Below are 12,654 nucleotides of genomic sequence, written 5' to 3' on the forward strand. Positions count from 1 at the left end.
ACCCTAGATAGCGTGATGTGAAAACCCTAGGCTTGTTTTCTTGTTCAGAGAGAAGCTTTCTTGCTTGGAAGACTGTTGATGCTTTATTATCTTATCAGGGACTCTCTCTTACTTTTTCTTTCCTGAGCTCCTTATCCTAGAGTAGCCAGAACAGGTAAAATAGAATAGAACAGAATAGAATAAAATAATATGGGGGCTCCTGGGTGGCTCAGTCGGTTAAACATCAGAGCCTTGGTTTTAGCTTAGGTCAGTATCTCAGGGTTGAGGGATTATGGGATGGAGAAGCTGTGCAGGGCTCCGTGCTGGGCATAGAGACTGCTTGAGACTCACCACCCCCACCCCCAACTCGTGCATGTGCGCACACATGGTCTCTGTCTCTCAAAAATATTTTATTTACTTATTTGACAGACACAGCTCTCAAGTAGGCAGAGAGAGAGAGGTAGAAGCAGGCTCCCTTCTGAGCAGAGAGCCCAATGTGGGCCTCGATCCCAGGATCCTGGGACCATGACTGGACCCAAAGGCAGAGCCTTTAACCCACTGAGCCACTCAGGCGCTCCTCTCTCTCAAAAAGAAATTAGTCTATTTTGTATTTATTTTTTCTAATATTTTACTTATTTATTTTACAGAGAGAACACAAGCAGGGGGAGCCGCAGGCAGAGGGAGAGAGAGACGCAGGCTCCCCACCAAGCAAGGATCCCAACATGGGGCTTGACATGGGGCTCCATCCCAGGAACCCGGGATCCTGACCCAAGCCAAAGGCAGGCGCTGACCAACTAAGCCACCCAGGTGCCCCAAGTCTGTTTTGTATTTAACAGCTGTAGTTGAAAGCTAACTGAGAAGGAAGTTTACAATGATGGTGTAAAAGGAAGGTTTTGAAATATCTGCATATTTTATTTTGTAAAATGTTCCCAGTTACCAGATTGCTAAGTGGAAACTTTTTTTCAAGTTTATTTTTTTAGTAATTTATACACCCAACACGGGCTGGAACTCACTACACCTAGATTAAGAGTCACAGGCCAGGGGCACCTGGGTGGCTCAGTGGGTTAAAGCCTCTGCTTTGGGCTCAGGTCATGATCCCAGGGTCCTGGGATCTGAGCCCCATATTGGGCTCTCTGCTCAGCAGGGAGCCTGCTTACCCCCTCTCTCTCTGCCTGCCTCTCTGCCTGCTTGTTATCTTTGTCTTTCAAATAAATAAATAAAATCTTAAAAAAAAAAAAAAAAAAAAAGAGTCACAGGCCTGGGGTGCCTGTGTGGCTCAGTGGGTTAAAGCCTCTCTGCCTTCCATTCGGGTCATGATCCCAGGGTCCTGGACCAAGCCCCACATCAGGCTCTCTGCTCAGCAGGGAGCCTGCTTCCTCCTCTCTCTCTTCCTCTCTTCTTGCTTGTGATCTGTCAAATAAATAAGATCTTTTATTTAAAAAAAAAAAAAGTCACAGGCCTTTCCAACTTGGCCAGCCAGGTGTACCAAGTGAGAAATTGATGAAAACAGGAGTGGCTTCAAAATCAAGAAGAATGATTTAATTTATAAAAGGCAAGCGACTGGGGCGCCTGGGTGGCTCAGTGGGTTAAAGCCGCTGCCTTCGGCTCGGGTCATGATCTCGGGCTCCTGGGATCGAGTCCCGCATCGGGCTCTCTGCTTGGCGGGGGCCTGCTTCCCTCTCTCTCTCTCTGCCTGCCTCTCTATCTACTTGTGATCTCTGTCAAATAAATAAAATCTTTAAAAAAAAAAAAAAAAGGCAAGCGACTGAAGGCTGAAAGTCAGTCCTTGGCCTTGTATTTTCTGGAGATCTGTTTAGGATTGGGGGGACTAGACTTCTTTCACTTAAGTGTTTTTTTACTGGGTATCAATTATATGTTATGCTAGGCCCTGAGGATACAAAGCGAAAAAGCATCACCCAGGCCCTCAGAATGCTTTAGTAGGAGGAGATTGGATATTTACATACCTCTAATGGAGGTATGTTAAAAGAACATAGTCTACATAGTCGTATTCGATCTGGGGGAGTTAGGAAAAGACTTCAGAGAAGTCGTTCTTATCAAAGCTAAGAGGAAGAGTTCAGTACCCCAGAAGGAGGGTAAGCAGAGTAAACTGTGCTTCTGAACTATGGAGACCCAAGAAAGAATGTTTTGGAGGAAGAGTCCAACAGAGAACAAAGTGAAAGGTAAGAGTGCAATGGACAGTAATGGAAGATGAGCCTGAATAAGTGAGGGGCAGACCACTAAGAATCCTGACAGCCACTCTGGAATGTTACCACTTAGTGCTTGTACTATTATGATTGATTTTGAAGTAAAACATATCTCAAATGACCCATGTTGCTTTCTAAACACAGTCATTAGGAGTTATTTAAGTGATTTCACAAATGGTTATGTGACAGACGCTGTTATGTGTGGGATTTGAGAAACCTTGAAATAAGTTATTCGTTTTTAAAAAATTATATTGGTTTTGTTTAAAGAAATTTTGTTCAGGTCTTCACAGATGAACAAGATGGGTCATGCCCATTTGCCCTCTTATCAGTAAATAGACCTTTTTCTCAATACCTAGGATAAAATCAAACTCTAATTCCCATTTCAGGGATAGACTAGCTTAGAACCATGGGAAAAAACACAAGCTTTGGAACTAAATAGAACTGTCATAATTTAACTTAAGTATTTGAGCCTCAGTTTTCTCATCTGTAAAAGGGAATGGGATGGGGCGCCTGGGTGGCTCAGTGGGTTAAAGCCTCTGCCTTCGGCTCAGGTCCTGATCTCGGGGTCTTGGGATCGAGCCCCGCATCGGGCTCTCTGCTCCACGGGGAGCCTGCTTCCTCCTCTCTCTCTGCCTGCCTCTCTGCCTAGTTGTGATTTCTCTCTGTCAAATAAATAAAATATTTAAAAAAAAAAAGGGAATGGGAACTTAAATTAACTGAAAGGATTAAGTTAGACAATACATATATCCATAAAACATTCAGAGGAAGGCTTCAGGTTAGCTCCTACCCCACCTCACCCCACACCCCCCTGCAACTTTAGGTATGGTCTTTTGCTGAATACACTAAACAGCTGTTAGAATCTCCAGAGCTTGGTTTACAAAGATGAGTAATGCGGTTTCTAATATCCCGGAAGTTTCAGTTTCTTCCCTACTGGAAGTTTCTTCTTTACAGTTTCATCCCTTAGTTTTCCTTTTTTTAGGTTCTTTTTTTTTTTTTTAAGATTTAAAAAATTTATTTGACAGAAATACAGCAAGAGAGGGAACACCAGCAGAGGGAATGGAACAGGGAGAGGCAGGCTTCCCATGGAGCAGGGAGCCAGATGCAGTGCTCAAACCAAGGACCCTGGGATCATGACCTGAACCAAAAGCAGCTGCTTGACAACTGAGCCACCCAGGTGCCCCATCCTTTACTGTTTCTTAAACTTTGGTTTAGGTACTAATCACTTGAAAGAATTGGTTAAAAGTTAATATTCTCAAGCCCCACTCCAGAGAATCTGATTTACTAGGTCTGACATGGAGACTAGGAATCTACCTTTTTCAAATTTATTTATGTATTACGTAATTATCTATGTATTTATTTATTTGCTAGATTTTTCATTATTCCTGTTTTATACATGAGGAAGCCCAGAGAAGGGCATCTTGGCGGTTCAGTTGTTAAGGGTCTGCCTTTTGCTCAGGTCATGATCCCAGTGTCCTGGGATCGAGCCCCAGGCCCCACATGGGACTCCCAGCTCTGGGGGAAGCCTGCTTCTCCTTCCCCAACTCCCCCTGCTTGTGTTCCTCTCTCGGTGTTTCTGTCAAATAAATAAATAAAACCTTTAAAAATGGGGGGAAGGAGGGGAGGAAGAGCCCAGAGAAGTTATTATTTTTTTAAGATTTTACTATTTGAGGGGAGCCTGCGTGGCTTAGTCGCTAAGCATCTGCCTTCAGTTGGGGTCATGGTCCTGGGGTCCTGGCATCTAGTCCCATGCCAGGCTCCCTGTTCTGCGGGAGGCCTGCTTTTCCCTTTCCCACTCCCCTTGCTTGTGTTCTCTCTCTCACCATGTCTCTCTCTCTGTCAAATAAAAAATATCTTAAAAAAAAAAAAAGGAATTTATTTGAGAGAAAGACAGCACATGAACGGGGTGAGGGGTGAGAGGCCAAGAGGAAGAGGAAGAAGCTGACTCCCCACAGAGGAGGGGCCGCTAAGCCAACTGAGCCACCCAGGATCCCCAGAATCTACCTTTTTAAACAAAGCAGCCAAGGGTTTGGATAGAGACTATCTGACATTATATTTTGGGAAACTTTGATCTAGAGAGAGATGCTATTGTAATGTAATTTGTAATGTAATGTTTTATATAAAGGTATACGAGAGGATAATGCCATTTGAGCTGTCATGAAGTTAGACTTAGTAGTTAGTTTTCAGGAGCTAAAAAGGAACAATACAAAACATTTAAAAATACATATGTAATTTTTTTTTAATAAAACCCATTTTTTTTTAAGATTTTATTTAAATTTTTTTTTTAAAATTTTATTTATTTGTCAGAGAGAAGGAGAGAGAGAGAGAGAGAGCACACAGGCAGGCAGAGGTGGAGAGAGAAGCAGGCTCCCTGCCGAGCAAGGAGACCATGCGGGACTCGATCCCAGGACCCTGGGATCATGACCCGAGCCGAAGGCAGCGGCTTAACCCACTGAGCCACCCAGGCGTCCCTTAAGATTTTATTTATTTCTTTGACAGAGAGAGAGATCACAAGCAGGCAGAGAGGCAGGCAGAGAGAGAGGAGGAAGCAGGCTCCCTGCTGAGCAGCGAGCCCGATGCGGGGCTCGATCCCAGGACCCTGAGATCATGACCTGAGCCGAAGGCAGCGGCTTAATCCACTGAGCCACCCAGGCGCCCCTATAAAACCCATTTTTATAAATGGTTCTATCAGGCCTGCTTTAATGAAGAATCTATGGAAGGCTTTTTGTGGGACTGCTCTGGGCTGGAATCTGGCACTGTAACTTACTAGCTTTGTGACTTTGGGCCAGTTATTTACCAGGCTAAATTTCTGATAAAATACATAACTTCTCTAGTACCAATATTTTCTTTATGGGCATGACACAAGGAACGCAGAACGCTTAACTGACCTACACACCTAACACAGTAGGCATTACACAATCACTTACTTTCTTCAGGGCCTATGCAAAGCAGCAGAGGCCTGTTTTAGGGGGATCCAGACTTTAAAACATAACATGTCACGAAGTGCTGAAGTGTAAATAACTTAGTGACAACATGTAAAATAGAAGGGACTACAGAGAATGACCTCCCTGTCATTGACAAGTCACCCATGCTGCCTCCACCAAGAGCAGGAAAAAGGAGAGGTGGAATGGTTGGCCAGCAATTCGAGTGCCTGAGGGGAAATGTCCTTTAACTTTGTAGTTACAAAAGCAGGAACTCCTTATCTTGCCATCCTGCTTTACGCTAAGACGGTATTTACAATGAAGGGGAGAAACAGGAAGTGGCTTATAGGACACTGACGCTGGGAGGCTCTCCAATGTATTTGAGCCTCAAAGACGAGCCCTTGAAAAGTTAACCCTACAAAAATTAAGTAGTTAGCAGCTTTATCTGGGAGAAGTTAATAAAATGGCGTTTGCTGGTCTGACAAAGCCCTTACGAATTGTCAGCTCGGTATTAACTGTGCGAGCGCAGCGCCAGATTTCGTCCAGCTCGCACCCACAGGTCTTACACCCACATTCAGAGGCATCCGCACGCCTGTCCGCCCATCCCGGGAAGGATGAGACTTGAGAGGTACTTTTAATAACGGCTAAGTGAAGGCTCGAACGAGCCCTGCTGGCGAGACAGAACTGCGAACCGACTGTCTTGGCCCTGACACTTGCTGAACAGCAAGGATCCACCGAAGCGTGCCACCTATTCACTGTAAAAACGTTCCCTGAGGAGGGCCAAAATGGCGACGAACTCCTCTTGGCACAGCCCTACTCCCTCCCCCAGGATGGAGGCTTTAGTAATGCCCGTTGGCCAAGTTGGAGGCGGTGCCTAGCTTCCTTCACCGCCTCATTGGACTGAGGGACTGAGGGAGACGCCAATTCTCCTCTGCCCACTCCAAAATCCCTCCCCCAGAGTTCATTCGGCGTTTAGTTGGCTTTTCATTCACGCCAATCTGCGTCCTAGCATGTCTTTTTTCAGTGTTAATCCAATCATAACTTTCCTGGCTGCCCGCCTGATTTCTGATTGGTTTCGGTCAGCTTCATCCTATCCCATTTCTGCCTACTTCTTACCACCTCCCAAAGAGGACTGTGCCCAGGCATGTCCAGGGTTCTGGTTGGTCGTTGTTTTTGTCATTCCAATCAAAGTTCTTCCTATCCCTACCGTACAGGGAGCCCGCCTGGCGGTTGACTGGCTTCCTTCCAAGCCTATCATCACTAGCTCCCGCCCACCCTCACTTCCTGCGTCTTTCATTGGCTTTTAAAACTGAGAGGGCGGCCTCCTTGGGCGGACACCGGGCACGCAACTTTGTCTTACACGCCTTAGAGAGCAAGCGAGTCTTGTCATTGGATAACCTACCCGTCTTTCTTCTACAAGTCCCTCCTTTCTCCCTCCTTCATTGGGCGGGGCAGGAGCGAAGGGGCGGAGCCTAGGCTGGGCTTGTGGCGCGCTGCTCCCTCCTCCTTACCCCCCCCCCTCCCTGTCCGGTCCGGGTTCGCTTGCCTCGTCAGCGTCCGCGTTTTTCCCGGCCCCCCCCAACCCCCCCGGACAGGACCCCCTTGAGCTCGTCCCTCAGCTGCCACCATGAGCGGTAAGGATGAGTCCACTCCAAGCTTAGGGGTGGGAGGGGAATGAGGGGGCGCGCGCGAGGGCCGACCGGGCGGTCCCCGCCGTGAGGGGGGGCGGGCGGGAGGCGGCGGCGGCGGCCTTGGTCCCGCCCGGGGCGGAGGGAAGGGAGGGAGAAGGGGCAGTGGCGGGGCCTGCGAGAAAGAGGGGGATGGGCCGCCCGCCCCGGGGGAGGGGGCAGCGTGGCCTCGCCCGCCCCCTGCCCGCCCCGGCCACGGGGGACGGGCCTTACCCCCCACTATTCGGCCGCCCGCCTGAGGCTCCTCCCGCCGGGGGCTGGAGCCGCGGGGGCGGCCCGAACAGTGCAGGCCCCGCCTGGGCCAACCGCCTCCCTGGTCCGCCCTCTGGTCGCCGCCGGCCCCAAGGACCTCCCCTCCCCCCGTAGATTTCCCCTCCCCCCCACCGTCCCGCCCTTTCCACGCCCCTCACCCCGAAACCGCCCTTTCCCTCTAGGGCCCGCCCTCTGTCTGCCCCGAAACCTCCAGATTCCTAACCCCTGGACCCCTTTAGTTCTTTGGCAGTATTTACAAATGTTTTCCTACTCACACTTTTTATTTGTTCTTTTTTCTTTGCCCCTCTTCTGCTCTGGGTGCTTTTTACACTTGAAGTTTTCTCTTTCTGCATATCCTTTGACCCTAATTTTAGCAAGCTTTCCATCCACCCACATGTTGTTTTTTGCCTTACCTATCCTCCTTTTTCTCCCCAGGATACTTTTTTGTATTTTGAAACTCTTTGAACATGTCCACTGCCCCTTACATTTCCTATGTGAAAAGTACATTTTTAATGTTTTCTGGGTTTAATTTTGTGCAGGGGAGAATTGAGGCCCAGTTTTAGTGCTACTAAGCCTAGTTTGTGTTATGTATGTCCTACAACTGCCCGTTCTCCAGTCCACTTTTTTTTTTACACTAGTACCATTCATTTTACTTCATTTCTTTTTCTTTATAGTGTTCTTTGCTCTTCCTCACCTCATCCTTTTCCTTCCCCTAACTTCAAGTTGTCTTTTAATTCTTTTTAGACCAAGATCACTCCATGGATGAAATGACAGCCGTGGTGAAGATTGAAAAAGGAGTTGGTGGCAATAATGGGGGCAATGGTAATGGTGGTGGTGCCTTTTCTCAGGCTCGAAGCAGCAGCACAGGCAGTAGCAGCAGTGGAGGAGGAGGAGGGCAGGTAAGTGATGATCAGGACAGAGTGGGGGAGATGTTAAGAGAACGTGAATATTTTTAGATGATTGTCTTTTCGCAGAAACATTTTTAGGCAAGAGCTAAGCCATTTTGTAGCTAGGAAAGTTAACATAGTGAAACAAATGACTGGGAGATCCCCAAAGATGAGGATTTCGGGAGTATAACTAGGTCAGCTTTTCCTTCCTTCCTTTCTTCCTTTTTTCCTTTTTTCCCCTTTTCCCCTTTTTGTGTGCACTGTTTTGCTGTTTATTTGTTTTATACTGCCCCCTGGGCTGGCAGCTGGGTATCACTAAACTAACTCCTCTCCTCTCCCTTATTTTCTGGCCAGGAATCCCAGCCATCCCCTCTGGCTCTGCTGGCAGCAACTTGCAGCAGAATTGAGTCACCCAATGAAAACAGCAACAACTCCCAGGGCCCAAGCCAGTCAGGGGGCACAGGTGAGCTTGACCTCACAGCCACACAGCTCTCACAGGGTGCCAATGGCTGGCAGATCATCTCTTCCTCCTCTGGGGCTACCCCTACCTCAAAGGAACAGAGTGGCAGCAGTACCAATGGCAGCAATGGCAGTGAGTCTTCCAAGAATCGCACAGTCTCTGGTGGGCAGTATGTTGTGGCCGCCACTTCCAACTTACAGAACCAGCAAGTTCTGACAGGATTACCTGGAGTGATGCCTAATATTCAGTATCAAGTAATCCCACAGTTCCAGACCGTTGATGGGCAACAGCTGCAGTTCGCAGCCACTGGGGCCCAAGTTCAGCAGGATGGTTCTGGTCAGATACAGATCATACCAGGTGCAAACCAACAGATCATCACAAATCGAGGAAGTGGAGGCAACATCATTGCTGCTATGCCAAACCTACTCCAGCAGGCTGTCCCCCTCCAAGGCCTGGCTAATAATGTACTCTCAGGACAGACTCAGTATGTGACCAACGTACCAGTGGCCCTGAATGGGAATATCACCTTGCTACCTGTCAACAGCGTTTCTGCAGCTACCTTGACTCCTAGCTCTCAGGCAGTCACTATCAGCAGCTCTGGGTCCCAGGAGAGTGGCTCACAGCCCGCCACCTCAGGGACTGCCATTAGTTCTGCCAGTTTGGTATCATCACAAGCCAGTTCTAGCTCCTTTTTCACCAATGCCAATAGCTATTCAACAACTACAACCACCAGCAACATGGGAATTATGAACTTTACCACCAGCGGATCAGCAGGGACCAACTCTCAAGGGCAGACACCCCAGAGGGTCAGTGGGCTACAGGGGTCTGATGCTCTAAACATCCAGCAGAACCAGACATCTGGAGGCTCTCTGCAAGCAAGTCAGCAAAAAGAGGGAGAGCAAAACCAGCAGACGCAGCAACAGCAACAAATTCTTATCCAGCCTCAGCTAGTTCAAGGGGGACAGGCTCTCCAGGCCCTTCAAGCAGCACCATTGTCAGGGCAGACCTTTACAACCCAAGCTATCTCCCAAGAAACCCTCCAGAATCTCCAGCTTCAGGCTGTTCCAAACTCTGGCCCCATCATCATCCGGACACCAACAGTGGGGCCCAATGGACAGGTCAGTTGGCAGACTCTTCAACTGCAGAATCTCCAAGTTCAGAACCCACAGGCCCAGACAATCACCTTGGCCCCAATGCAGGGTGTTTCCTTGGGGCAGACCAGCAGCAGCAATACCACCCTTACACCCATTGCCTCAGCCGCCTCCATCCCTACCGGCACAGTCACTGTGAATGCTGCTCAGCTTTCCTCCGTGCCTGGCCTCCAGACCATTAACCTCAGTGCATTGGGTGCTTCAGGGATCCAGGTGCACCAGCTTCCAAGCCTGCCCTTGGCTATAGCAAATGCCCCAGGTAAGGCTTCCAATCTTTTGCATTCATTTCCAGAGCTAACTAGCTTAACTGAAACTGTTGAGTCTAAGGAAGGAAATAGAGATTTTTGTGGGTAACAGTTTCTAGAAGGCAAGTTGATCAGAGAAATAGAATGATTCTATTTAAGTCATTTGGAACTGACTTAACGGAAACTTTTTTTTCAGTTAATCTTACGAGAAAGGAGCATTTCTGGGCAGTGTCCTTGGGGGTCAACTGTACTTCCAGGGCTTTTGGTGCTACAGAACAAGGGTCAGCAAACTTTGTTCTGTAAAGGTCCAGATAGTAAATATTTTAGGCCTCGTGGACCACGTAGTATTCTTTTTTGTTTTTCTTCTACAGCCCTTTAAAAATGTAAAACCAGGGCACCTGGGTGGCTCAGTGGGTTAAGCCTCTGCCTTTGGCTTAGGTCATGATCTCAGGGTCCTGGGATCGAGCCCCCTCATCGGGCTCTGCTCAGCAGGGAGCCTGTTTCCCTCTCTCTCTGCCTGCCTCTCTGCCTACTTGTGATACCTCTTTCTCTCTCTGTGTCAAATAAATAAATAAACAAAATCTTAAAAAAAACAAAACAAGATTTGTTTGACACCCAGAGAGAGCACACACAAGCCGGGGAGAGGCACAGGAAGAGGGAGAAGCGGGCTCCCGTGGGGCTTGATCCCAGAACCCTGGGATCATGATTTGAGCCAAAAGCAGATGCTTTTTTTTTTTTTTTTTTAAGATTTTATTTATTTATTTGACAGAGAGATCATAGGTAGGCAGAGAGAGAGAGAGATGGGGAAGCAGGCTCTCCACTGAACAGTAAGCCTCTTGTGGAGCTCCATCCCAGGACCCTGAGATCATGACCTGAGCCGAAGGCAGATGCTTAACCAGCTGAGCCACCCAGGCGCCTCTCTAAAAGGATTTTCAACAAAAAAGTTCATACTTAATTTTTAGTTAGCCAGAATATCCTACTCTCTGATTAATTTTTAGTTAGCTAGAATATCCTACTCTCTGAGCAAGCTGATTAATTAAGGTTTAATTTTTTAAACTTCTGGTTACCTTAAAAATAGAATCCGTCTGCTTTCTCTTACACTAACGTGTATTTTCAGTAAGTTTCCTGGGTGATTCTGGTACTTCCTAGCTAGGAGAGCCACTTCTAGACTGCTTTGAAAGTAGCGTATGATTAAGAAGGGAGGGGAGGGGCGCCTGGGTGGCTCAGTGGGTTAAAGCCTCTGCCTTCGGCTCAGGTCATGATCCCAGAGTCCTGGGATCGAGCCCCACATTGGGCTCTCTGCTCCACGGGGAGCCTGCTTCCTCCTCTCTCTCTGCCTGCCTCTCTGCCTAGTTGTGATTTCTCTCTGTCAAATAAATAAAAAATATTTAAAAAAAAAAAAAAGAGGGGAGGGGAGAGAAAAGGAGAAGGCCTGAAATGGAGTGGGGAGGTGGAGCTGAGAGGAATTAGGAATAAGGAGAGCATTGAAGGGAAGGAGTCCTCAGGGAAGAGGTATGTATTGGAATGTATGTTGAATCAGTTGTCCACAGTATTCATTTATTCATTTTGAATAGTGTTTCGCTGTTGGTTAGAGATTAAAAAAAGTGAAAAAAGTGAAAGTCTATTTAGCATTTATTTTAAATTCTGTGGTGATGGAGCTGATCTTTAATAAAGCACAAGAAGAGGATACTGTAGAATTTTTTTCAAGACTTATTTATCTGAAGAGGGAGGGGCAGAGGAAGAGGGAAATCCAAGCCGACTCCACACTCAGAGTCAACATATGGGCTCAGTCTCATAACCCTGAGATCAGACCTGAGCCAAAAGTCAAGAATTGGACATTTTAAAGCAGTGCGCCACCCAAGATACTATAGATTTTTATATTTAGGCATGATATAAAAAATTATGATGGGAAATAATTTAATATCACTGAATTTAGTTTTATTGGAATGTATGTGGGTTTGTGAACTGGTTACTTTTACTATACAGTTATCATTTCATTTATGACTGGCTCTTTATAAAAGAGGGTAACAAATAGATAAGCGTATTTCCTGTCTCCTCCAGTTTTGGAAAATGGTGGCCAGGAGGTCTGCTCAAGTTCCCTAACTTTATTACATTCTTCTTTTTTTTTTTTTTTTAAGATTTTATTTATTAGAACTTGAGAGAGAGAGAGATCATGAGTGGGGGTGAGGGGTAGAGGGAGAAGAAGACTTCCTACCAAGCTGGGAGCTCGATGCGGGACTCAATCCCACGACCCTAGGATCATGACCTGAGCTGAAGCCAGATGCTTAACCTGAGCTGTCCAGGCACCCACTTTCTTACATTCTTTTTTTTTTTTTTTTTTTTAATATTTTATTTATTTGACAGAGAGAAATCACAACTAGGCAGAGAGGCAGGCAGAGAGAGAGGAGGAAGCAGGCCCCCCGCAGAGCAGAGAGCCCTGGATCCCAGGACCCTGGGATCATGACCTGAGCCAAAGGCAGAGGCTTAACCCACTGAGCCACCTAGGCGCCCCTTTTTCGATGGTTTAAAAGTTATAAATCTTTGCAGACATAATACAATTAAGTGAGACTATCAGTGGTAATAGCAACTAAGAAGGTTGCTGGAGCTGGAGACCCTCATCCTCTCCAATACCCTCATATTTTTTTTTTTAAGATTTTATTTATTTATTTGACAGAGATTACAAGTAGACAGAGAGGCAGGCAGAGAGAGGAAGGGAAGCAGGCTCCTTGCTGAGCAGAGAGCCCGATGTGGGGCTCGATGTGGGGCTTGATCCCAGGACCCTGGGATTATGACCTGAGCCGAAGGTCATACCTTCATACCCACATACCCACTGAGCCACCCAGGCGCCCCCCCTTTCTTACATTCTTGAG

The 12,654-nt window shown here is 47.2% G+C and overlaps 1 protein-coding gene across 1 annotated transcript in view; it reads left to right on the plus strand.

Moving 5' to 3' along the window:
- The first annotated feature begins 6,633 nt into the window (after positions 1-6,633).
- Positions 6,634-12,654, plus strand: part of SP1 (Sp1 transcription factor) — a 50,859-nt gene continuing 44,838 nt past the window's right edge. Inside the window, exons 1-3 of the mRNA XM_046012226.1 lie at positions 6,634-6,735; positions 7,786-7,940; positions 8,283-9,798. Coding sequence (XP_045868182.1) covers positions 6,729-6,735; positions 7,786-7,940; positions 8,283-9,798 — 1,678 coding nt within the window. The 5' untranslated portion in view covers positions 6,634-6,728. The remainder of the gene's footprint in view (positions 6,736-7,785; positions 7,941-8,282; positions 9,799-12,654) is intronic.

This window comes from Meles meles, chromosome 7, assembly GCF_922984935.1.
Source record: "Meles meles chromosome 7, mMelMel3.1 paternal haplotype, whole genome shotgun sequence".
NCBI classification, from domain to species: Eukaryota; Metazoa; Chordata; class Mammalia; order Carnivora; family Mustelidae; genus Meles; species Meles meles.